The 26,795-nt window shown below is 42.4% G+C and overlaps 1 protein-coding gene and 2 long non-coding RNA genes across 6 annotated transcripts in view; 2 read left to right on the top strand and 1 right to left on the bottom strand.

Annotated features, from left to right (window-relative positions):
• The first annotated feature begins 3,753 nt into the window (after positions 1 to 3,753).
• The window catches only part of pacrg (PARK2 co-regulated), a 36,878-nt gene continuing 13,836 nt past the window's right edge, over positions 3,754 to 26,795 (top strand). The window contains exons 1-4 of one of the 3 annotated variants that reach the window (XM_034111207.2): positions 3,754 to 3,907; positions 16,585 to 16,665; positions 20,121 to 20,249; positions 26,179 to 26,350. In XM_034111207.2, coding sequence (XP_033967098.1) covers positions 3,848 to 3,907; positions 16,585 to 16,665; positions 20,121 to 20,249; positions 26,179 to 26,350 — 442 coding nt within the window. In that variant the 5' untranslated portion in view covers positions 3,754 to 3,847. Of the gene's footprint in view, positions 3,908 to 16,449; positions 16,472 to 16,584; positions 16,666 to 20,120; positions 20,250 to 26,178; positions 26,351 to 26,795 lie in introns of those variants that run through there. The other 2 variants (XM_034111208.2, XM_034111209.2) reach the window with 2 other exon arrangements.
• LOC139436078 (uncharacterized) lies at positions 4,111 to 6,649 on the top strand. The gene is made up of 3 exons (XR_011645289.1): positions 4,111 to 5,185; positions 5,427 to 5,466; positions 5,775 to 6,649. It is a non-coding gene; the product is annotated as an uncharacterized lncRNA (long non-coding RNA).
• LOC139436079 (uncharacterized) overlaps positions 7,537 to 26,795 on the bottom strand; it is a 32,393-nt gene continuing 13,134 nt past the window's right edge. The window contains exons 1-3 of one of the 2 annotated variants that reach the window (XR_011645291.1): positions 14,568 to 14,671; positions 9,212 to 9,333; positions 7,537 to 8,385 (exon numbers count right to left, since the gene is read on the bottom strand). This is a non-coding gene — a long non-coding RNA (uncharacterized lncRNA). Of the gene's footprint in view, positions 8,386 to 9,211; positions 9,334 to 14,567; positions 14,672 to 26,795 lie in introns of those variants that run through there. The other variant, XR_011645290.1, reaches the window with a different exon arrangement.

Here is a 26,795-nt window from a genome sequence, read left to right as displayed (position 1 = left end):
TAAAAGTATAAAACGAGGTGACTACAAGTCTGGACACGTTGAGAGCTGTACATACACGAAAGGGGAGTTATTCGGTTCTGTAAGAGCAGCGGGACCGGCTTTACAAGATGTTGGTGAGTAATATGAGTGCAATGTGTAACGTTAATGTCAGCTAGCTAACATTAGCTAACAAGGTACACTAACGTGTTTTGTTTCAGTAACTAGTTTTCTCCTTTAGAACTTCGTGCTCTCTGTGTGTGCTGTGGATAACATTAGTGTTCACAAGAACAAGGTATACTCCCGTGTTTTGTTTTAGTTGCTCTTCAGATTGAAACGGACAGTTTTATATCGACTATACTGTATGTGTGATCTCCTTTTACATCTCGTTGTGTCATTTGAGTTTATTTGCTGTGTGTAGATTCAAGGGTTTTGGTTATCTTGTCAATTTGTTTGGTTATCCAGGCACAGCTGTGCGTGACTCCCTCGGGTACACTGGTATGTGTTTTCCTAATGTAGAGAGCATTGATTAATTAATAAACTACACACTGAGTCTAGATCCTGACCAAATCCTTTTTTATTGTTGATCAAATGTTTTTCAAAAATGTATTCATACACATTTAGAAAAATACAATGTACAATCACAACCAGTACAACACACATTACAAAAAATACAGAAAAAACAAACAATAACAACAATCAGACAAAACTATGGAAAAATAACCCCTCCCACCCCCAGATCCGGACCATCCTTGTATTATTGCTCATTCAATCTATTATAGCATGCTAACAAACATGGTACTTTCTTTATTTGTACAGATCTGCATGGGAGGCGATGGCGCGATGCAGAGCGCTGTCTGTGATTGTGCACGGGGGATGTACAAATGCAGCCACGCTGCAGCATTGGCAATATGTGCCATGTGGCAGATCAGCTCCACAGATGTTGAGTGCCAGTGGAGGAAGCCTGGCACTTCCAAAGTAGTCCAGCCGGTGTCTCAACTTTACCAACAGTGAGAGGAGACATACAACCCACTGGCCAGAGACATCGCCACTCAGGATGTAGACTGGTTCAGGTCTGCACTGAGGGGCGCACAGTGTGGCATGGTATGGCTTTTGTCACCTGAGCCAGAGCCGCGGCCTCAACATCAGGCCATTGTCACCGTGCCGGAGCTGGTGAAGGGGGTCGGGGGCTTGAGGCAATTCTTGCCTCAATGCGACTGAGCAGAGACCAGCAAGCTGCCATCCAGACAGCCCCCGGAGGACAGCGGACAAAGTGGCAGTTACACAGGCGGGGCAGGTTGACAGCCAGCAAGTTTGGTGCTGTGCTGCGGTCGGGACTTTCATCCACTCCATGCGCGTCCCTCATGAAGAGGGTGCTCGGGGGGTACAACTTGGACGGAGTCATGGCTGTCAACTGGGGGGTTGTAAACGAGGCCGAAGGGGTGAAGGCTTTTGTGCAGGCCTCTCAGGAGACAGTGTTCGAGTCTGGTCTCTTTGTGAGTGAGTCGGTGTTTTGGGAGCATCCCCCGATGGACTTGTGCAGCCATCTGCCCTGCTGGAGGTGAAGTGTCCACCATCATTATATAGGATATATATATATATATATATATATTTGTATACATATCTGTAAATTGTATAATTTTATTTGATTTAAAAGTATTTTTGATCTCTGTCTATAAACACAAACTGAGTAAGATTGACAATAAAGTTGACTTTGAAAAATATATATATTCTTTATGAAAATAGTTGACTGTTGGAGAAATGAATCCAAATGAAACGTTGGACTGAACTACAACTACGCTTTTAAATCTCTACGGACTGTTCTTCAGTGGGATGGCAAGTTCCTATCTTTAAACATTTATTAGTTTTTTCTCAGAACAGATTTGATTTTCTGAAGTTAATTTAACTTTGGCGACCATGTAAGGTCATTATTAAAAAGGTACAATCAATTTGTTTAGGGTTGAATAAAATAATGATAAACATTTCATTTGGATAATTTACTGACAGAATAAGAAACTCAATAATGCTCTACTCACCTGTTCCTTTTTATAAAGTGAAACAGTTGAAACGATAGATTTTAGTAAACTTAAAAACAACCTTCTCCAAAAGCTATCAAGGAATATACCGAATACTTGTTTTAGAACTTTATTACATATTTTTATATAAATAGTTTGAGTGATCCATAATTGACAGAAGCTTGTGTTTACACTGACCTGTCACTCATATATTAATGTCTTTGTAACTTATTTAAACCACTACCTCACTCATTTCTTTCATCACGGTTCAGTAAACTAAGTGACACATGAACCAGTTTAATCATTATAATAACGTAGGATTGCAACTCTTTGAAACTGTAGGTGGCTCTTAAAAGAGCCGTTGTATTTGGGTGTGCTGGTCTCAGGTCAGTCTAAGCCCTCTCTCGCGGATGCAGCGGGATGTCCTTAGGCATGATGTTGACCCTCTTTGCTTGGTTCATCTTACTGGGGGGCAGCTACATGGATGTCGGTGCAGTCCACAATCATTGTGCAGTTGAAGGCAGAATGAATTTATTATTGACTCCGAATGAAGCACAACTTCATGTCATACAACACATTGACTTTATTTGTAATTGTGTAAAAAAATAAAGCATTGATTAGCAAGCAGGACCTGCAGGAACAGAGCACGGTGATGGATGGAGCTGGGAAGAGAGAAGAATAAAGAAAACAGATCAACTTTATTATCGGATATTAAAAATTCAATTTCAAAACAAGTTGCCGCTCCTACAGTTTTCTATTGTGTAAAGATGATTTCACTTGACCTATGCACAATATCACACTCAATACATGTGTGTCTCTGGGGGGTGCATTGTGCCTTTGATGTATATGGTATTTGGGATTTGTAGTCTTTGTAGTCGCGTATTTTTCATAGTCTTATATTTCAACAGTTTTACGACAAAATGTGACTTTTTTGACATGGAACTTATTGTTTAAGATTGACAAACATCATATGTGTAGTTCGTGGCACAATTCAAACGGGATCAAAAGATACGTGTTCTCTCTCCATTGAATTCAATGTTAATTTTTCGCTTCCGGGGTCCCATGGGCCGGAAGTAGATGGGCGTGACTTCGCCTCTCTATAGGTAAAGTAGGTTAATGTATTATATTAGTGAGGGAGAATTTGTCCGGGGCTAAAGAAAACACATCCGGGGGGCGACGCCCCTGGCTGTGGGCAAGGGATCAATTATTTGTGTCTCAGGTGCAGGTGTGGTGGCCCTGTACAACAAGACAGGTCATCCTGTGTGAGGATTTGTAGCCCATTTGTTAAAATAGCCTGGTTGCACCAAATAAAGAGAATGTTATTGTGCATATTGCTATTGCAAAAAATCTGTTGGCCTGCTTTCAGACCTTCAGACATGCACCTTTGCAAACAAAGAAACTAAAGTTTATGCTAAGTGGATTTAAAGTATAACATATTATCAGAAGATACTAGTGCCACTTTTGTTGAAAAGGTAATATTAAATGACAAATAAAAACATAAATAGACCTACTGATCCGAAAATAATAAACACCTGTCATAAAATAAAAAAATAGTTCCTTGTTATGTTTTTTATTATTATTTTTGTATAACAAGAGCAAAGAATATACAGTCCACCGGTGTGTGAAACTTATTTTGTTCACCCAGCTATCCTTTACGGAATAATAACGGCAGTTTTTTCAGCAGTGCCCTACAATTTCTATGGTAACACACGTGTCCGCAGCAACCAGACCAAAGTGTCTTTGAAGTTGCCTAGCAACTAGTACAAAAAGCAACAACGGGAGTCAGGAGCCACAAATATTAATTAGTTAGCAACATTGATAATCATTTGCTTTTTTATAAGACAGGAACTGTGGATATGTCAAGGAACTTGAAGATACAAGGCTTCGCCGTGAAGGCCACCATGAAAAACTCCGTGGTGAGTGAAGTTATTTCACGTTGTTAACGTTAGCTAGCTAATATCCGGTAAATGTTAGCTTTAGCAGTTGTAGTATTTAGCAGTTGGACTTTGTTATTATTGAAACAGTCGACTGACAGCTGCTTGTTTGGTGTGTTTACTGCATTTCACAGGTTGTTGTGGAAGTTTTCATGGATGTAATTTGATATTTCGGGTAAGAAAAAGTGCATATTTAGCGTAACGTAATTTCACAAAAAGGTTATCAAAGCGACCAGCATTATCAACCGCTAACTTGTCTCAGAAAAGAGTCCCCTATAAGGGTGCGTTCACACCTAATAGTCCGCTCTCTGGTGCGCACCAGACGACAGTTTGTTACATTGTTTCATTTTTCAGAAGGTTCGGTTTGCGTTCACACGGGCAAAACTCAAACGGACTATAAACTTTAAACACAAGTCATGTGCTCGGAAATGCTGTTCAACCATTGGTCAGACATTAAGGGGGTACACACGCAAATCCCGGCAATTTCTAGCAGAGCCTCCGCCATGGAGCATCGGCACTTTCGGCAGGTTATTCTCATGCTGCTGTTAGTCTGGAGATCAACAGACATATGCTTATATAATCAGACAACGTCCGTTAAAAAACATTATTACATGCCTTTGTTGACTGTATACAGTTTGGCTGAAACTAACTGACAAGACAAGAGCGACAAGAAAACAGCGGAGAAGTAACGGGCAGAAACCCTCCTTTTTACGCAGCGGTCCAGACATAGGCGAGACATATTCAGTTGCCAGTTACTTTGGCATTAGGGCAGGGATATCTAGATACTTCCCAAGGTTTGACATCATGAATTGTGCTACTTTTAAAGCAAGCAACGATTTTTTCAAATCTGTAATCATGAAGCTCCTCAAAAACGCTATCGAAGCAGTTCCTGCCGTTGCTACGTTAGTTCAAACCATAGACTGTATATATAAATGGACGTAGGGTCCGTGACGTCACCCATAGGATTCTGCAGAGTTGCCGTGAAGCCCTTAGTAGGCGGAGTCGGCCACTAACGGCTCGACAGTGACGTCAGAGTCTAACTCCCGCCTTCTCCCGCCTGCTCCAAATAAGGGCAAAGAGGCGGTGCTGAGGCGGAGCCGAGGTGGGACAGGGCGGGACCTGCTGCCACCGAGCGTGACGTTCCAGACCTAGCTCAGGCTAAGAAGCTAAGCTAACATGCTCTATTAAGTATTAAGCTAACAACCTATGCTAACAACCCAGCTTGCGGTCACTGCTCCTCGTTCCCGGCATATTCTGAAGGTAAGATACCCTGTAACTTTACAAAACTTGTCCTTTTGATTTAAAGGTTCTTGAACCTACACTATACAATTGTTTTTTAAGTGCTTCACCGTTTTTCTAATATAAATGTCATTTGTAACTAAACTTTGTAAACTAGCAGAGATATGGCCAGTGTTGCGTGAATTAAATGTGATTAATGAAATATGACTGTAGAAAAAGAAAGGTGCTTTTATATTGATTAAAACATTTTTATTTATTTCAGAATTAAGAAAAAAGAAGATCCACGCCAAACTGCACAACCTGTAAGTTGATGGTCCTGGCTTACTTTACAGGACTTCAGATGGTTGACATTACACACAAACATACTATACATATACATGTATGCACAATTGTAGATAAACAGCACACAGTATATAAATATATATATATATAAACTGTGTGCTGTTAATCTGTTTTTTGTGGTTTTGCTCTCTTGTTACTTTTAACCATACAGGTGTGATTTCATAGTTATTTTGTATGTTATTGTCAAAGGAACAAAATGAGCAACCCTTTATTTGATATTTCTCATGATCTGAAGCATTTGTTACTCTCATTTATTTTCTTCTTATAGTGACTATGGATAATCGGGAGCTATGTCCGGCGTGGAGCCCAGAGAGCTACAGAGACCATCAGCAGCAACCTTGGCGTCGACCTGAGGGTGTGCTGGTTCGGTTGGGGTGGACTGTGCTGGAGAGGTGTCCTCCCTTTCTTTTCCTACTCCCCGCGAGGAAGAGCAGTCCCGGATGTCCTCCTCATCCACTGTGGCGGCAATGACTTGGGGGATGTGCCCAGTGTTCAGTTGCTGAACCAGATGAAGGAGGACCTGGACCAGCTTCACCATCGGCACCCTGGCTTGAAGATCATGCTCTCCCAGAGGCGCCGGTGGAGGGCTGGTGCAAATCCTGTCAAAATTGACAAGGCCCGGAAGTTTGTTAACAGTGTTATGGCTACTTTTGTTCATAGCCTAAATGGTGCCATTGTTGACCACTCCAACATTAGACATGACAGTCCTGGGCTGTTTTTGCGAGATGGAGGTCATTTCACCCCTAGGGGAAATTATATTTTTTTTAAGTCACTAGCCAATTGCCTGAAAGACCACCTCCAAAGACTGTGAACTGCTAAAATGTCAGTATCACTGTCTTTGGATTTGGCCTTTAGAGTATGTATTCTAAGGCCCTTGCTAAGCCCAGACTGTCATGGCTAATGTTAAGTTAGATATTACATCTGTAGCCATAACACTGTTAACATGGCTGCTCTTCCTCTTCCCCACATCCCACCCCCCCCTCTTACCCCCATTGGACTCTGCAGCTCTCCAGGCCCATGCTGGGCATGGCTGTCTGTCAAACCTTTTATTTTGTATTTGTTATGATGTTTTTTGTTATTTGATTTGTTAAAATAATTATGTATTTATGTAAATATTGAAAATAAATTACATTCATATTTTCACTTCTTTTGTCTACTGCTTACTGAAAATGTTAGCTATCACATCCAAATGGGACTATCAAATGAAAGGATAAGCTTACCATACAATACAGAAAACATTACAAATTAAGGCTAAAATCTTTTCCCAAGCCGGAGCAGTCTGAAAAGAGTCCCAAGTTTAAAAACACAAATCTTGACAATGAATACTACGCCGTCATTTATCAGCGACAATGCAAACAACAGGAAGGTCTCCCCTAGTCCCATGTATTTTGGCATCAATGTCATAAGCATACCATAGAATGTAATTATGAAGTGAAATACCCACAATCCCTACAGGGTCGTAACGTCACAGAAGATAATACCTTTTAGAGAGTTTTGTTCAGTATGCAGATAAATATTTGTTTTACAATAGAAACATTTTTCTCCATAAATGTTCCCACATGTTGTGAGCATCAACTTTAAATCTTTTGTCAACAAATAAAATACATCTTAATTTCCTTTAGGACAACATTTTGTTTATAACACCACTACATTAACAATAAGCATAGGCAAATGATAACTGTCAACATTTAAGATTGTGCTTTTACTCTTTATTTAATCATATCTATTTACATTGAAAATGTGATAAAGCCACATTGAAAGTTACATCTTGCATTTTATGAAAAGTAAAGGTTTCGAATCATTTTATGACTTAAGTACACGAGAAAATAAATTAAAGATGTGCAACAACTGTATCAGTAATTAAAATGATATAACTTATGTACAGGGTTGAGAGGGCTACTTGCCAAAAACACAACCAGTAACTTAATGTGAGTATCAAGATATAAAAGTAATGTAACGTGATAACTTTCTTTTTCTTTTGGATTACCTCAATATCAAATGCAATGCAAATAAACACAGGAGAGAAGAAATATTAATATGATTTTTTTACTTAAAATGTATAATATAATACCATATAGCAGATTCAGGCAGTAGGTGTATAGATTCACAATTAGTATTAGTATTAGCCTACAGAACAGCACCGCTTCCAGAGAAGAGATACAATTTGATCATTTTACATATATATGCTCTTTTTAGGTTTTGAATAAGATTGTAATCCTGAGTTTCCCTATTATTAAAAAAAGTAAAACTAATCCGATTACATCTTTTCCTATGTAACTAAGGATTACACTTTCATTTTTCTCAATACGATCTTGATTCGTGTTAGATGTAATCCATTACCATCTAAGCCAATACAAGTCATAACTTTTGGAAAATTGTCTTAAGTTATAAGTGATGCCTTCAATCTCTTTCACGTGGAGAAGACATCCCATTGGCCGAGGCGTTGCAACTTCCCTCAAGCGTCCTACATGAAAGAAAGATCACATGTTAGAAATGTGTGCACAAACTATTCAGTACTTGGTTTAAAGCCCAAGTGTGAGAGTGAACAGAGGCGGAGTCTGTGTGTTGGCTGCTGCTACCCAAACCAACATCCTCCTCACAAGCATTGGCTGTTGGAATGTCATTACGCTCCACATGTGGAACAACAAAGGCTTCTTCAGGTGTGCCTTGTATCATAATGATATTGCTCTGATCAGCAGCAAGACTGTTTTCACCACTACCATGGTCGACATCTGCAACCTCCTCATTACTATTAACAGTCGAACTAGGAGTGTCACTTACCTCGTCATTGCTACTCACCTGCTTTTCCTTCCAGGCTGTTGTTCTTTGGTGAAATAGAAAATGGTGGGCACTGCAGTGTTTTTCAGGCATCTCCTTCCCTAATAAAAATAATAAACAAAAACACATAAAATAACTTTTTGAGGTCTGTAGATATTCAACTTTCTTTTGAATAATGTTGTTTTAAATGTAAGAGTGCATTATAAAAGACAATAGAGGGCCAACATGTTAACTATGCAGTTAATCTATTCAACAATTACGTGTTTCCAAGATTCAGATTCAAAGGATTTATGTCATATGCACATAGGCTACAGTGTAGGAATGGCAATGCAAATCATCTGTCCCGAGCTCCTCCAACAATGCAACATAGTTATATAAGACATAAAACAATAAAATAAATTCTAAATTAAATTAAGAATAATAAATTAGTGCAGGCAGAAATCTATATACACGTAAATATAATAAGACATATGCAAGAACAGAATGTAAAGATAAATATTGTATAGTAAAATTAACTTAAATCATTTTTTTTTTACAGTGATAGCTGTTAAGATAAATAAGTTATAAGATGACAACAGATGAATGAATGTTGCTATTAAAATAATGTAAAAAAAGGTAATATAATTCATCTGTTTTTAACATAGAGTATGTGGGGGAAATGGCAATTCTCTATCTATGATAAAGAGTCTTTGCATAAATTGAAGAGAAATGTGATGGTTTGCAAAAAAATCGATTTCTATGTTTCTTTACTTAACTGGCAAAATCTTAATTTGGCCTTTAATCAAAAGAACATTACTCATCACTGATGTGCAACCAGTGCCATAACAATTATTTAGCATTGTATGATGTATAACATGTATTTAATTAGTAACAACAATTTACACTCACAAATGGAACCAAGTTATTTTTTTTTTAAAGGATCTGTACCCCTGAGTCCGTGCTGAATGGATGACTCTCAAAGTGTTCACTGCACAGGCGAGAAGAAACGTTGGGGGTCCATGTATTCCTCCGGATGTTCAGCACCCACTGGTCCAGCCTGTCTGGATCACCTAAAGGAAACCGTTATTCAAAAATACATGAACACCGACCCAAAGACAACAGGAGGGTTAATGCCATATTCACTTAATAACGCATGAACAACTTTTACAAATATTTCTATATAGTCTGTGTTGGTAAATGTAATCTAGGTTGCACATTTCCTGCTGAAATACATGCATGGGCCTACCAAGTTACTGCGTGGCACTTTGGTTTTGATAAAACAGTGTAGTTCCACTATATAAACGTTACATTCATAATCAAACGAGACAATATGCAAGATAAATAGCTATTTGTTGTTATTCTTAATGCTTGTCATTCACACGTTAAGAAAATAAAATAAGTACCGATACATAGCAGAACAATTGTGGCGATGTTCAGCTTAATAAGACTTGTTCAACATCATTTCTGTTTGATGTTCTCATAAACGAGTCATGTTTGTTATAGAACTTGGTTTAATAACCTTGATAGTAACGGAGCAACATACATACACCTGGTAGTTATCACAACACTACTCGTGTGCCGCATGTAGATCCCTACATCCGGTACGGTGTCTGCAGAAGGACCAAAGAGACCAAATGCGAATACTCTACATCCCCTTTCTTTAGCTCTTCCTACAGTAGTGAACAAAACTGTTATACTGAGCACATATGACAGAACATACAGGATGCTGCAAATTTACACATTATCAAACTATGTGTGCATTTAGTAACTGATGAACACAGAGGCTATCTCAAAGAAGGAGTGCAGCATTTAACTCAGTAATTACTACAGTAACAAGTAGATTACTAGAATAGAATACATTTGCACTGTGCAACAAAACTTTAGGCCTCAATATGGCATAACTGTGTGAACTAACAGTTTAGAGTCATTGTTCTCAGAGTGGTATGCTTATGCATACATGACAAAGTTTCAGTCTCTGTATTTGGGATTAGGCTTGATAGCACGGCCTGAGCGTGTCCTGTAGACACTCTCAGGAGTGTCTGGCAGCAGTTTAGCTGTGGGAACATCAGCCCTCATGTGTTCACTGTTCAGTGATTCCTGTGTGTTACAATCTGTGAACTCAAGTCCTGTGTCCTGATGATCAGTGTCACTTGTGGAGGTGTGTGACGGGACGGGCTCAGCTACAGGCAGAATGTGCCTACGATTCCTTCTGTACAGCTTCCCGTCTGAGTGGACGACGTATGACCGGGGTTCCTTGCAAATCTCTTGAATCATTCCAGTCCTGTTGTAACCTTGTGGGGTCTGCATCCTAACAACCTGTCCTTCCATCAAAGGTTGTAGTGGTCGGCTTGACTTATCATAGCACTGTTTTTGATACAGCCTCTTGTTTAGAAGCTGGGCTTTTACCTCTTGTGGATGACGCATGTGTGGCTCAAGCAGCTTCACCGAGACTGGGAGTGTTGTACGTGTTTGTCTCGACATCAGTCTCTGTGCAGGAGATCCTAATTTTGCGTCACGTGGTACATTCCTGATGTTTAATAGGTTGAGAAAAACATCAGTTCCATCTCTATGAGATTTCTCCATGAGCTGCTTAGCACTGCGCACAGCTCGTTCAGCTAGCCCGTTGGACTGGGGATACTCAGGGCTGCTGGTAATATGAGTGAAGTCCCACTGTGAAGCAAAGTCTTTAAAGCGCTGGCTAGTAAACTGCCTCCCATTGTCTGACATGAGGGTGTGAGGTGTTCCATGAACTGAGAAGTGTCTTTTCAGCTTTGCAATGACTGTTGCTGCAGTGATATCACGAAGCATGTCGATCTCATACCAGCCTGAATATGAGTCCACTAGCACTAAGTATTGCTGATTGTGTATTGCTGATTGTACTCAAAGATGTCAGTTGCTACAGTTGACCACGGCAGGTCTGGAACTGGATGCAGATGGAGTGGTTCTTTCTGCTGGTGTGGTTTTGTGCTGTTACACACTGAGCATGACTGTATTTCTGTGTGAATGTTGTCTGTCATAGTTGGCCAGAAAACAATGCCACGTGCTCTCCGCTTTGTAGCTTCTTCGCCAGGATGTCCTCTGTGCATGATGCTGATGTATTCTTTCTGTAGTGACAGAGGAATAACGGCTTTGTGACCCTTCATTATGACTCCATTTTCAACAATCAGTTCGTCTCTGAAAGGGAAATACGGTCTAATGGCATGTGGAAGATTATGCTGTTTAGCGGGCCACCCGTGTCTGATAGTGGTGCTGAGTGTTTGCAGAGTCATGTCTTCAGCGGTGTGCCTCTCTAACTCTTCTAAGCGAGAAGAAGATATGTAGTTAACAGTCATCACGTCGAAGTTGTCCTCTTCTTCAGCTTGCTGAACTGTGGAGCTGCGGGGAGCTCGCGACAAAGTGTCAGCCAGGAACATTTGCTTTCCACATTTGTACACAAGAGTGATGTCGTACTTTTGTAGTCGTAGCATCATTCTTTGTAGTCTTGCAGGTGCTGTGTGTATGGGCTTTTTTAGTATGGTGACGAGGGGCTGGTGGTCTGTTTCAATAGTGACTGGTTTACCATAGATATAGTCATTGAATTTTAAACATGCAAAGACCACTGCCAACAACTCTTTTTCGATTTGAGCATATCTGGTTTCTGTTTCAGTTAGTGTACGCGAAGCATACGCTACAGGTTTTCCTTCCTGCAAACACGCTGCACCGAGTCCGTACTGTGAAGCGTCACAGGTAAGTGTCACTGGCTTGTCAACGTCGTAGTATAGCAACACCGGTGGGCAAGACATGCGTTTCTTTAAATCTTCAAAAGCTTTCTGCTGCTGTTCGTGCCATGTCCATTCTGTGTCTTTATGTGTGAGCTGCCGTGGTGGAGCTGATAGCTGGCTGAAGTTTGGTATGAACTTTCCAAGATAGTTGACCATCCCCAGAAATCTTTGTAAGGCTGGGACGTCTGCTGGCACTGGCATCTCCTTAATAGCACTTGTTTTGGAAGGATCTGCTTTGAGTCCTTCACTGGTGAAAACATGGCCGACATAGCCGACTTGGCTTAGCCTGAACTTGCACTTGAGGGGGTTAAGCCTTAAGTTTACCTCCCTGACCCTGTTGAGCACTTTTCTCAGGTTGGCATCGTGCTCTGCAACATCTTTACCTGCAATAATGATATCAACGATTATTTCACAGGGGTATCCGTCGAAAATCTGTTCCATGGAGCGCTGGAACACCTCGCTGGCAGAATTGATTCCAAATGGCATTCTTAGAAATCTGTAACGACCAAAAGGGGAGCTGAAAGTGGTTAACATGGAAGACTTATGGTCGAGTGGAATCTGCCAAAAAGATCTCTTTGCATCTAATACAGAAAACATAGTTGCTTTTGACATGTGTGTGGCGACTTCTTCCACAGTACGCATAGGATGGTGTGGTCTTTTCAGAGCCGTGTTCAAGTCTCTTGGATTGATGCATATCCTGATTTCTTGTTTGTCCTTTTTGCTAGTGGCTACCATAGAGGACACCCAATCAGTGGGCTCTGAGACACGAATGATGACGCCCAGTTCCTGCATCTTGTCGAGTTCAGCTTTGACTCTGTCTTTCATAGCCACAGGTATGCGATGTGCAGGACGAACGACTGGTTTTACATCTGGGTCGAGAGTCATGGAGTACGTCACAGGTAGCTTTCCAAGCTCATCAGAGAAGAGATCGCTGTATTCTGTTTGGATCTCAACTGAAAAATCATCGTCAGTGGGGCTTAATTGATGAACTGCTTCACTGAATGAAACTAGTCCCATCCGTCTGCACGCTCGTAGCCCAAGCAGTGGCAGGACATCCTCTTCCACAATGTAGAATGGCAGTGTGTGGACTTTTCCCACTAGGTGGCACTGCAGTCTGACTACGCCCGCAGTTTTGATTTTGCTACCACCATATGCAACAAGATTAGTGGATTTAAAACACGTCTGCATTTTTTCATCTCCTTTTATCACATTGAATGACATTTTTGACATAACATTGCACTTCGCACCAGTGTCTACTTTCATCTCGACTACATTGTCATTGATTTGCACTGTGACAAAAGCCTCATCATTTTTATCGATCTGTGCATCAGTTGCGTCAACACTTACTTGCAGTGTTACGCCGTCAACATAGAATGTTTCATCTGTAGTTGTATCAGCTTGATCAGTTTCTAGTTGATGAACTATCCTCCTGGGCCCTTGCTTGTTATATGCTTGTTGTATGGAATTGCAACACTTCTTGAAATGATTCCACTTTTTGCAGGTATGACACTGTTGACCATTTGCTGGACAGTTGTCCCTCTTTGCTGCATGACTACCTCCACAGTTGTAGCAGTTGGAAATAGAGCTAGCTCCATTTGCCTGAGGTTTCCTTTTGTTGTCGTATTTTCGTGTTCCTCTCTGGTAACGGCCCGTCTACACTACAGCGTCGAAAGCTCCAAGCAGCTCCAAGCAGCTCCAAGCTGCCCATTCATTTTCAATGGGGTGACGTCACGTAGCCGCGCTTTTTCGCCGAACTGAATTGTGGGTAGCCGAGCGAGGCGTCTCAGGCGACCAGAAGTTGAACATTGTTCAACTTCTGGTCGCCTGGACGCCGGAGTAGCCAGCGCCAGCCAATCAAATCCCGTTTCCCAAAATCTGACAGCTGAAGCACTAGCCAATCAAACCGCGTCTAAGCTGGGAGAGATATCCCGCCGTTCATTTCTATATTTCAAAAAAAGTCGGAGGAGAAACTAACTATCGCCGTAGCGAATCACCCGGTTTTGTATGACCAGACCCTCTTCACCTCCCGGGATACAAACCGGAGGAACCAGGCATGGAGGGAGGTGGCAGAGACAGTGGGGGAAACTGGTAGGTTTTCGCCTGTTTGGGGAGTTTATATATATATTGCTCGCATAAAATCCCCGGGGTTTTTTGCTTTGTATGTCGGGGGCGGGAGATTCATGTGATTGGTTGTTGGCCGTGTTGCTTGAATAAAATCCCCAAGCTCCAGACACGCCCAGCTCCAAGCTATTTTTGGAGCTGTAGTGTGGACGCTCCGTAAGTCTGAACTGAATCCACATTTGTGGCAGAGTGCTGTGGCATAGCTAGCGTTTTATTGTGCTCTTCAGTCATCTCATGGATCTGACATATGTTAACAGCCTTGATTAGTGTTAAATCACAGTCTCTCAGGAGCACTTTCCTTAAGTTGTCATTACTGATACCACAGACCAGTCTATCTCTGGTTAGTTCTTCATAGAGATTCCCAAATGTGCAGCTCTTTGCCTTGATCCTTAAAGCACTGACATACGATTCAATTGACTCACCGATTTTTTGATTCCTTGTATTGAACTTGTGTCTTTCCATAGTGACATTTGTTTGAGGGTTACACATCTCCCTAAATTTCCTTTTTAGACACTCCGGGTCTTCTTTAGACTCGGCATGAGTGACGATGGGCGCATCCTCGCCAGGACCCCTCACTTCAGCCGCATAGACGAAAGACCTCTCGCGCTCGATGGCCTCTGATCCCTCTATATTGAGGAGAATGTATGCTCGTGTCCGTGCTGGCTTGTCATAGTGTGCCGCCGCGATGAAAATGTCATATTCCTGTTCGAATACTCGCCAGTTCTCTGCGATGTTACCGTCAAAGACGAGTGGGTCGGGTCTCCGGAATCCTTCCGCCATGTTAGCTTAGCTGCATGCGTCGTGTTGGAGCAGGCTTAGTTGTCCTCTCAAACGTCACCCAGACGTGAAAAATCCGCCGTAAAAAAACTCCGGAGACTTGACTTCTGACACCATGTTTGATGTTCTCATAAACGAGTTATGTTTGTTATAGAACTTGGTTTAATAACCTTGATAGTAACGGAGCAACATACATACACCTGGTAGTTATCACAACACTACTCGTGTGCCGCATGTAGATCCCTACATCCGGTACGGTGTCTGCAGAAGGACCAAAGAGACCAAATGCGAATACTCTACAATTTCTTTAGCTAATACTATAGCGGGCTGCAGGCGAACCAAGTCCGCGTTTCGCTGCCTTCCTTGATCTCCAGTTATAACGCCAGGCTCCGCCGCTGGCCGAAGCTAACGGAGCCGCAAAGGGCTAGCTACGGCTCCGGTTAGCTTCGGTTATCCCACCACTGGGATAATTGGGTCCCCTTTTAACATTTGCTCCCGTTTAGCATTATGGGCGTCATAGCCATAGACTATAAAAGTCTTACCCAAGGCTGAATCATAAACTAAACTGTATATATATATATACACACGTATAAAGGGTTACATCCTTAGCTGGCTAATAAGCTACATAACAAGCTAAGCTAACAAGCACACAAACACCTGCTAACGGGGTTAACATGTATAATATTATCATTTTACTCACCGAAAAAAGCTGAGAGTAGACTTCTTGGAAGTTCTGTTAGTACATTCAAGCGCACAGCACGACATCTTAATTGTCTGGTATATCACCACGAACACGGCTAAAGCTAAAGGCTCAAGTACAGTACTATGACTAACTAACGTTGTAGCCTCTATGGTTGTAGCCTAGCAGAGTGGACAAGTTGCTGTTAGCTGACAGTGAGGCACGTATCTGTCCATCAACGTGACCACGCCCTAATTAATGCAAAAACTTTAAGACCTAATATAAATAAAAGGGTCGCGTTAGAAAACAATTCACTCACAGATCCATAATCATGAAGGTGGAATCTAACTGTATCGATAATAAAATGTATGGAGCCAGGGAGAAAAACATGTTTTTTTCCACTGTAAAGTTGGGCATTTTAACATGGGGGTCTATGGAAATTGCTCCTTTCTGCAGCCATCGCCTATCGGCCAATATATGAACTGCAGTGTGTGGCACTTCCGTATTGGCTTCCCGGCTCTTCCCCAGAGTTTGCCGCTTGGTTCAAACAGTAACAACGGACTATTTTTCTTAGCGGATGCATGTAAATGTAAATACATACAACTATTTTTTAAATCAATAAAATAATTTTCTAAATCCACAAAAGCATTTCAATTAATATTGGAAGTCATGTCGTTACTTTGTTGAGAATGTGGCCATGTAATAAGCGGGATAATGTGCAGCAGCGCGGTCATTATGGGGAAAAGAACACCTTCATGCCGATCTAGATACCTCCGCTTCGCGTCGGGCTCCTGATCAGCCTGTCTGTGTTCTTTTCCTGCTTATCCATGAGAGACGTTCTGCAGAGGAGGGGTGTTTCACCGACGACAGGTGTTCTTACTTTTATGTAGCTGACGGAGAATTTTTACTTTACACGACACTGTTCAACAGGTTTAGAGAGCCACAAGTATTAAAACATTGCTATTCATTTGCTTTTTTATAAGACAGGACCTGTGGATATGCCGAGGAACATGGAACGAAAGACACAAGGCTTCACCGTGAAGGCCACCATGAAAAACTCCGTGGTGAGTGAAGTTATTTCACGTTGTTAACGTTAGCTAGCTAATATCCGGTAAATGTTAGCTTTAGCAGTTGTAGTATTTAGCAGTTGGACTTTGTTATTATTGAAACAGTCGACTGACAGCTGCTTGTTTGGTGTGTTTACTGCATTTCACAGGTTGTTGTGGAAGTTTTCATGGATGTAATTTGATATTTCGGATTAAAAAAAGTGCATATTTAGCGTAACGTAATTTCACAACCAGGTTATCAAAGCGACCAGCATTATCAACCGCTAACTTGTCTCAGAAAAGAGTCCCCTATAAGTGTCAGAGGGACAGAGAGGACCTGAGTTGTTCTTAGATTGTGGTAGCTATCTTGCACACTCACAGTCTGGACTCTCAGTCTGGCACCTGTAACTACAGTAGATTAAGTTATAAATGATGGAGGGAAGGGAAAGCCTTTTTTGGGCAGTTTTGAAATGTCCTGTTTCTATTCCTCTATCTTTCTCTATTGTAATTCAGCACAACTCATCTACTTTGTGCTCTTTGTGAACAGCTTAATCTCAACAGCCTAAATAGCCCAGATAGTTTGGCAGTGGAATAACGACTGGCCACAATGCATGCACATAATGTCTCCAGCCACCATGTGTGTAACTGTTTTTGGTCAGTCAAGCTTGGGTGGGTTTCAGTCAAGTATGGGGATTTGAGAACTCCAACAAAGATCCATTACACTTTATGGGCTAAAATGAAATTTTTAGAACTCATTGCTGAGCTATAACACACCATTTAGAAACTATTAAACTCACAAAAAAATACAATCTTGAAATTATACAACATTTATACAAAAGGAGAATATTTCACAGACTAAGTTCTTGGGCGGTGATTTTACAAGCATGGAGTCTATTTGATTGCCGAGCCACCACAGCTTTACTGGCGCCTTTTGTCTCACTCCGGGACAAACACACACACACATTTCTCTGACCATCATTCCCTTGCAAAGCTGTCCTCATCATGAACCTCCAGCGTAGTTAAACTGTAATTTCCAAAGACAGTCATGTCAGGTCTTCCGCTCCTCTCATTTACTGCAAAGCAAGATGGATCAGGAAAGTGTAATAGGTTTGTATAGCAGAGGACATCTGTCTTTATTGATTCACTCTATTGATTGGTAGGTAAAGCTAGCTTTTGTGCTGCCAAAAAAATATTAGATATCTGGACTAGTTGTATCCTGGTTACGTCTTCTGCACCTGCATCTTTAAATGTATTATTATGATTAGTTACACATTTGTTGTCAGAAATGCACAAAAAGAGGATGGTAGAGGAAACAGACTTTTGGCGTCTTTTTAACCTGGTGTTAAAGGTCCTATATTGTACACATTTAGATTTCCAAGTCTTTTTTTTTATTATAAACAAGATCTAAGCACAATATAAATTCTGCAAAAGATTCAAAATGCTTAATCAACTGACAAAGTACTGACACAGCCAATAGGCCTCTGTAAGCACAAGGCTGCCCTGCTGCCTGGCTGATAAGTGGGCCACACAGAGAAGATGGAAAATACTCAGGGCGTTCTCACTCCCTCTCTCTGCCTGGTTCTGTGTGGCTCGCTCTCCTTCCCTCGCTCACCCAGCCTCTTTCACTTACCCCCCCCTCTCAATCCTACCTCAAACTCTTTCCTTCACACCCTGTTAACGTCTCCCTCTGTCTATACTGTTCTTTTAAGTGATGGGGTTAAACTAGAGGAGACAGAAAACAGCAGGGTGCTCTTCAAGGCTTGAAGCTACTTTTTGAAGTTCTCCTTTAAAGTTCTCCTTCTTTCGCACAGTTCAATAGTAGGTGGCACCTGTTTCATCCCTGTGTCTTTGTAGTGACACCAGGCGTGCAGTGTCGTCTTTGCCTAGCGATGTCATCATTTTTCATTACAAACATCTCTGCCCTTGTAGTGGCGTGCACAGTGCGGTTGATGCAAAGGTCTCTGACACAGTGACAATTGTAAAGCGCACCTCCATGGTCCTGTGAGCTCGGAACAAAAGACTCTGTTACCTTTCATCTGTCTTTGGTTTCCCCGTCCATCGAGAGCTCTTTACTCATTTGTTCCCGTCCGACCTTGTCTCTCACAACAGGGCTAATGTCTGCACATAATGAAACCCACTCGCAGACTGATTGCACTTCTTGCTGTTTGGTCATGAGAAATTAATGGAGTGCTGCACAAATATTGCAGATATTTTGCAAAACATTCTCCTGAAAAGAATCAGCCTCCCACCAGTCTGTGTTTTGCCCTGCAGAGAGAAGTGAGCAAGCAAAACATATCCTGTTAAATGATTGTTTGGACAATATCAACAGTGATTCCCTAACCCTTTCATTATTTTGTCCGTGTCCTGCTCATTTAAATGCAGCTTGAGAATAAAACACACTTCTATGGCTTGTATATAAAGACAGCTAATTTTGCCGCCCATGGCAGCGATGTGCAGGCTGACCTCATCAGGAGAGCCCCGGCCTGTCTGCTCCATCCTCTGTGACTCACCTACTCTGCTCCCTCCTTGGGGAATGGTGGCCGTCTGTATGCAGCTAGATTTCAATAGCATCTCAACTGAGAGCAGCAGTGAAATGCGGAAAGAGAGAGGATTAATAAGAGAGTGGGTGCCTGTGCAGCGGCCACTTGTTCGCCCACAAATGCAATGCAACAAAACGCATGACAGACAGGAGTCAGTAGGGTAATATGGAGATGAATGGGTGCCTTGTTTGAGGATCGGTGCAGCTGTGATGGCAATGCAGGGTTGACGATGAATGAATGATGAATTGACCGAGTCGCGTCAATCGGCACTCGAGTACTCCATCTCTGCCTTAAACAACCCCACCTGAAAAACCTCTATCTCTTTAAAAAAACATGTTTTATAAAATTGAATACCACTATTTTGTCCTTCAGAAGACACTTGCTATTTTGTAATCTTAAAATCTCCACTCCCCTTTCTACTACAATGTGTTACCTTAACTTATGACTGTTGTAAGGCTACTGCCACCAATGGCCCCCATAACAATAGCAGCAGACATTGTGGCTGATGTGATAGGAGTTCCATTGGCTTTCAGGGGCACTGTAATAGCACATATCCAATATGGAGGCAGAGAAAAAGATGATCCTAACAATGCCTCTTGCAGTGCCTCTGGCTACAGGGCCAACACACACACACACTCACTCACTCACTCACTCACTCACTCACTCACTCACTCACTCACTCACTCACTCACTCACTCACTCACTCACTCACTCAAGCCCACACACAATCACACACTATCTGTGTTTTGTGTCTCCCTGAATTACTTTAAAGTAGAGGCAGTGGGAGTGATTCTATTCTAGTAGGAGAAAACACAGTCAATTCTGATTTAATAAAACAACACTCTCACTTGCTGTGTATGCCTCATTCAGTTTTTGTCTCCGTTTTGCTCCTTTCTCTTCATTTTCCCCATTTTATCCTTCGTGTCTGAGCAGGTGGTGGGTCCCCCGGCTGCAGGGGCTTTCCGAGAGCGCCCTCCCAAATCACGCACCTTTCGTACGTTCTACGAGCGTGGGGATTTCCCGATGGCACTGCATCGTAACGCCAAAGGCAGCCAATGGAAGGTAGGAACGCTTCCCATTTCCCAAGACTTGACTAATGCTTGTGGTTTTCACACGACATTAGCAAAAAGTCTAAGGTGCAACATTCGCCATCAGGGAACGTTGTGTGTCGGAATGTGAATGGGCGAAGTTCCTCTTAATAATACAAATCTGAGCTGGCAAAGAAGAAGAAAACATCTATCAGGCAATGAAGAAAATTGTCAGCAAATATTTTTTTATTTATAACTACACACACACAGTAGTCCCCCCCCCCCCATTGCTGTCAAGCAGTCATGGTGGTTGAATAGTAGACTCAATTACAGTCATCATTGTCAGCTGACGGAAGGTGATGATGACAGTCTCTCACACATTCACCGGTCCAATGTGGCCTGCTCTCCTGTAGGAGGCACTGTAGATTAGCTCACTTGAAGGCTCCACCTGTCAATCACAGAATCCGTCAATCACAACCTCTATAGGAACTCAGGGCAGGCGCAGCCAAACAAAGAGACTAATTGTATGTATTTGTGTGTACTGCATGTGTGTGTGTTTCAATGCGCAAGCCTCCACAGAGCCATTAGGCTCCTCACAGTGTGTGTGGGATGAATGCATTCCTATAATGTTGCTTTATTTCAGCCCCGTCTATGCTGCCAGCTATTTTATAACTTCACAACTGCTGTGCAGCAACCACTCTTAATGACATGTAGACATAGTAAGCAACGATAAATGAATCAAACAAATTATACACTTCTCCTCCCGTTGCTCCTACTTCAAAGAGAGAAGGAAATGGGTGGGTGAGTGAGCTTTCCCGCTAGTTAGCTGTCTGTCTTCAGGTGAAAACACAGTAAAAGCTCTCTTTGTATGAATTATTTATGTAAAATGTTCAAATGAATCTTTTCGTTTTCAAAAAAATAATGGATTTATTTTGTGTTCTGCCCATGCACTCAGCAGTTGGGATGTGGTGTATGAAATTGTTGCTGTCATCTCCAGCCCAGCTGTTATGCTTATTGATTTCCCCCCAATAATTATACACATGCTCATTCTAAAATCCTCCTCAAAAGAAGAGTTTATTGCTCGAGTCTATTGTGATTACTTGCACTGACTATGAGCCAATGTATTTTCTTTTTAAAGTTGTGTCTGTGTTGGAGGCGATATATTTTCCTTTGTGATTAGTGTTCCCTTAAAGCAGTGGTTCTCAAACTTTTTCTGTCATTCCCCACTTTGAACAGGTGGGCCTTTTCAAGCCCCACCTGTTCCTCGCCACTCCAATAAAATGGTAGGCCAAGCTTTAAATGGTCAAATGTATCGTTCTATAACAGGGGTCTCCAACCTTTTTTAGGATGAGAGCTACGTTCAAAATAATAAAACAAGTCGTGAGCTACTTTTACTCCTCTTTTTCAGTTTTTTTGCAGTGTATATATTTAACACATTTTAACATTATTATATGCTTACCTTTAACCTTTGTGTGCTGTTTGGGTCTGTGGGACCCGCTTTCAGTGAAAAGAAAATGTATGATTTTTTTTAAAATGTTGAAGTTAAATGCATCAATCTGGTGCATCCATGAATTTATGGATACATCTCTCAATACTCTATGAAAGGGAGCTGTATACTTTTCAATAATCCAAACATCTTTAGAATATGATCACAACCAATAACAAATCATTTAAACTTGTGTATTCTTATCATGTTACCTAGTTAGCATTCTTTCTTTTTATTTATGCATATTTTACTAATCACTCCTTTTAAACTGTTTACTGCCCTATAGTACACATTGGAATGATGATTTCTTACTTTATTTTGTACAACTAGGCTATATTAAATAGATAAAGGTGTGTTTTTTCTTTCTCTCTCTCTCTCTCTCTCTCTCTCTCTCGCTCGCTCGCTCACAGAGGCTGTGTGCTCCTCCGTGGCGATGATGGCTTGCGTTAAAAGATAATAAACATAGGCCTATTTGTAAAATGGGGGGACACCAACGGGATTTCGAAAAGTATCACGGTTAAACTCCTTATGAAGTGGTGAGGTGCCGCTCCACATTGCTTTTCTTCCCGACTGCAACGCTGTTGTGACTGTGTGTGAGAGCGTTTCACATGTGTGCATGAGATATTTTTACATATGTCTGCCAATGACTTTGGTTTCAGTTGGGTGTGTGTGAGCAGGCTCGGGTTGGCCATAAGGAGATTCGGGACTTTTCCCGTTGGGCCGCTGCCGTTGGTGGGCCGCTGGCTCTAGGTGGGCCGTGGACTTTCACAGCGCCGGACCCGCATCCGCCGCCGCAAACAACCGCCGTTGCGAGGCTCTGGCAGGTCCGGTGCAGCGGTGCTGTGAAAGTCCACCGCCGTTGCGAGTCTCCGGCTGTAATAGTCCACTACCGCGAGGACTCAGGTTCGATTCCGGCCTGAGGTCCAAAACATTTTATTTTTTAAAATAAAAAATAATAATCTCCCGTTCATCGCGTCCATTCGCGACCCACCAAACACATCTCTGCGCCCCACCAGTGGGGCGCGCCCCACACTTTGAGAAACGCTGCCTTAAAGTCAATCTTTATCATCCTTCTGTTTGATTTGAGCACTTAAGGTAGCAGTAGCACCTGCTTTGTTTATCTGTGGTGTGTGATTAAATGTAGGTGTAGTCGTGTAACAGAGAGTTTACCCATGATTCCTTTTTTTGTCTTCATCTGTCAGTAGAACTAATGGATGTGCGTTTGGCCATAGTGACTGAATGACTCATAGTGTAAGCCGTCCAATAAGAAGCCTGTTCTCTCAAAGCTGGAGTAATTGACAGCAGCTCATCTATGAACAGAAACCTGTACTTGTGTTTACAGAAAGCTGAATCCAGGTCAAGTCATTATGGCTTCATCAATTAAAATAGCACCGTGTCTCACAGCTGCCATCCCGCCTGTTCTTTACCTTCAAGACATGCTTTAAGTAAGGTTACAGGCCATAACTGGATGGGAAATGTGCTTGCTGATTTGCTTAGCTTCACTAATATGACATACTTCTGAAATGGAGTACGCTGTGTCAATTAGAGAGGGGTAGGTATAAATAGTTGGGAGGTAGGTGATGAAGTGTTTTTCGCATGCAGAGTTGTAGAATACCTCCATCCGCACTCAATAACGGTAAAATAATAAAACAGGAACTTAGTAACACTATCATACATCACATGAATATGCAGCGAGAAAAAAACCTCAGGCAGAATTAGATATAGATACAAACTCTAACTTGGTATAAATCGACAAGCAGAATACACTAATCATTTATGAAAAGAAAGATAAATGAATAAAACAAAATGGCAGGTGGGCCTTCATTTGGTTATTTTAATCATCAACATTATCTTCTTAATGGACATTTGATCTCCATTCACCCCTTAAAAATAATAAATAACAACACAACTAGTCTTTGAGAAATATAAACAAAAGTTGTTATCAGCAACAGTCGTAGTTCTACATTGGGATCGGCCAACTAGTCGCTCCAAATCACTTTGGATATAGTCCATAGCAATCACCTCAGGAGCAGACCAAAAGGAGTACACATTCACATTCACTCTGTTGCTTTCACACTGTATCTTATCCTGCTGAATTGCCGCTGTGTGACTCTGCCTTTTAGCTTTTCCAACACAAATGAATCTTCCACACTCGCCCGATAGCTTATCATTTCCGAGAACACACATTGACTGTAGCAATTCATACACATCCACCCACACATGAAATCACACACACTCCCCCGCACACCAATCATGTCCAGCTCTCGTGTATTTAAAGTGGCAACCTGCTGTTTCGGTTGCTGCTGGTCTCCTGTGCCCGTCAGGGGCCGCTGCTGCTGTTGTTTAATGAGCAGAGGCTCTCCTCAGACTTCTAGCTCTAAGCCTAGTCTGTTTCTGTTGCTGTGTGTCTGCTGTTGCCGCGCTGACCAGAGGAGACACGCAGCTCTGTGTCCCAGGGCTAATTGCTGCTACTTGGCTGTCTTTCTGTGCTCGGCTCTCATTGACTCCCCGGACTCCAGGGGGATTCTCACAGAAAGACAAACAAACCTCGGCGGACAATCGATAACGGATGCAAGAGTTACCGCTCAGTGTAGCCGCTGATTAAGATTCCGTGTGTGTGTTTGTGTGTGTGTGTGTGTGTGTGTGTGTGTGTGCACGCACTATGTCAGATGTTGTGTATGTGAAGGTGTATGCCGATTGTCCTCACTCTTTCAGTGCTAACTGGAATCTTCAGCCAGTCCCTAAGTGCTTGTTTATGTGATTTTGATTAAGAGCAGCAGAGAGTTCAGAGGCATCCTCAAAACAACAGCACATTAATGCTCCCAGGTAATTACTGCCTCATCCCAGGTTCACAACCGAGGGGCTGGAATCATGTCTGTGCCTAAATGCGGTACCTGATCTACTGACAGTTTTAAAGACACACTGTATGTGTAGCATTTACACGATTTTTTTATTGTTTTTATGATGTGTCCTTCTGTTTGTGAGGAAATGTGTCACCTCAGGGCATACAAAAAAGCAAACAAAATATCATGTATCATCATCATCTCATCATCATGACAGAGTCATTATGGAAGGCTATTTATACTCGGCATTGAACATGGATGAACTAAAATACTAGTGTTAATTAGTGTCAACAATTCTACAATCAAACAATGTGTGTAAGATCGTTTTTGTACCCATATTTTGAAACAAAATGACAATATCCTCGCCACATTGGAAAATTCTCCTCACATATATTTCCGTGATCTGTCCCTGTGTTCCATTGACTGCTGTAGGCTAGCGAGCGATGCCGTGCGTTAGTGTCATCTCGCCTCTCTTCACCCTCTTCACCCTCTCCAATCCCTCTGCTCTCCTTCTCTCTGGGCTTTTGTTCTAGTCTCAAGCCCGCCTGACTCATAATGACGATCTTGACCAAGCGCAATGAAAGGTCAAGGTTGGCCCGAAAATTGCCTCAAAGCAATCAGCCTTGTCTCTCTGCGCTAACAGTGTGAGCTCTCTCCGTCTCTTTCGCCATCTTGCCATCTCTAAAAAAAAATGTTCTCTCTCTCTGTGTTTACCCGGGAGGTGGGGGGTTGGGGAGAATTGACAGCAGAGAGTGGGGGGGGGATATTTCCTGCTTTGAAGTCTCAGCTCTGAGCGGCGGCTAGGCGAAGGCTGGGGACTTGAAAGCACCACTGCCTGGTTGACGTGTGTGTGTGTGTGTGTGTGTGTGTGTGTGTGTGTGTGTGTGTGTGTGTGTGTGTGTGTGTGTGTGTGTGTGTGTGTGTGTGTGTGTGTGTGTGTGTGTGTGTGTGTGTGTGTGTGTGTGTGTGTGTGTGTGTGTGTGTGTGTGTGTGTGTGTGTGTGTGTGTGTGTGTGTGGCCAGTCACGTGTGGGGACTCGCCTCCCTTATGGGGACAAATTGGAGGTCCCCATAACATATTATTTTAAATTGCATACCCACAAAGCTGCATTTAGGCTCACGCTATGCGAGCATTTGAACAGTATTTTTTTCAGATAACCACCTTTCAGTGGCTGGGTACCACAGTAGACACACACTGGGTTCCTCTGGAGTGGAGCTGTGTTTTGTGTGAGAAAGGGTGAGAGCAGACTCACTCTTTATGGGGATGATGAGCTGGGGGATGACAGGCAGGATCTTGGTGCCTCCGTGCTCCAGCATGTCATGGACCCCCTGGCGGGCGAAGAACTCGTAGGGATGCACCGTCTCACATAAGCCGTTAAAGAACAGAGGCAGGTAGTGGTGGTAGTCCAGCTTCTCAATATCCACCTTAGGACAGAGATTTCACCCGGTGATATTTGATTTAGTTGGCAGGGAGAGAGACCAGCAAACACACAGTTCATCCCTGCTGCTAGCTAATGTCCCCATCAACAACCATGACGAATGCCCTTGAGCAAAGAATAAAAGCTCTCCTTTTGTCTGTCTCTCTGGATTAAAGTGTATAATGCCTGTAATGTGAATGTAAATCTCTGTCCTAAGGTGGATATTGAGAAGCTGGACTACCACCACTACCTGCCTCTGTTCTTTAACGGCTTATGTGAGACGGTGCATCCCTACGAGTTCTTCGCCCACCAGGGGGTCCATGACATGCTGGAGCACGGAGGCACCAAGATCCTGCCTGTCATCCCCCAGCTCATCATCCCCATAAAGAGTGAGTCTGCTCTCACCCTTTCTCACACAAAACACAGCTCCACTCCAGAGGAACCCAGTGTGTGTCTACTGTGGTACCCAGCCACTGAAAGGTGGTTATCTGAAAAAAATACTGTTCAAATGCTCGCATAGCGTGAGCCTAAATGCAGCTTTGTGGGTATGCAATTTAAAATAATATGTTATGGGGACCTCCAATTTGTCCCCATAAGGGAGGCGAGTCCCCACACGTGACTGGCCACACACACACACACACACACACACACACACACACACACACACACACACACACACACACACACACACACACACACACACACACACACACAGAGACTGCCACTGACAGAGACAAAGACAAACTCTCAAATGGACACAGAACAATGTTCTAGTCATTCTCTTACATTCACATATACAAATGTTTCAATAATGCAATATGATGAGATTTGTAA

This window comes from Pseudochaenichthys georgianus, chromosome 22 (assembly GCF_902827115.2).
Source record: "Pseudochaenichthys georgianus chromosome 22, fPseGeo1.2, whole genome shotgun sequence".
In the NCBI taxonomy this organism is placed as follows: domain Eukaryota; kingdom Metazoa; phylum Chordata; class Actinopteri; order Perciformes; family Channichthyidae; genus Pseudochaenichthys; species Pseudochaenichthys georgianus.
The sequence above is the reverse complement of the archived record's forward strand: the minus strand, read 5'-3'. Positions and strand labels throughout refer to the sequence as shown.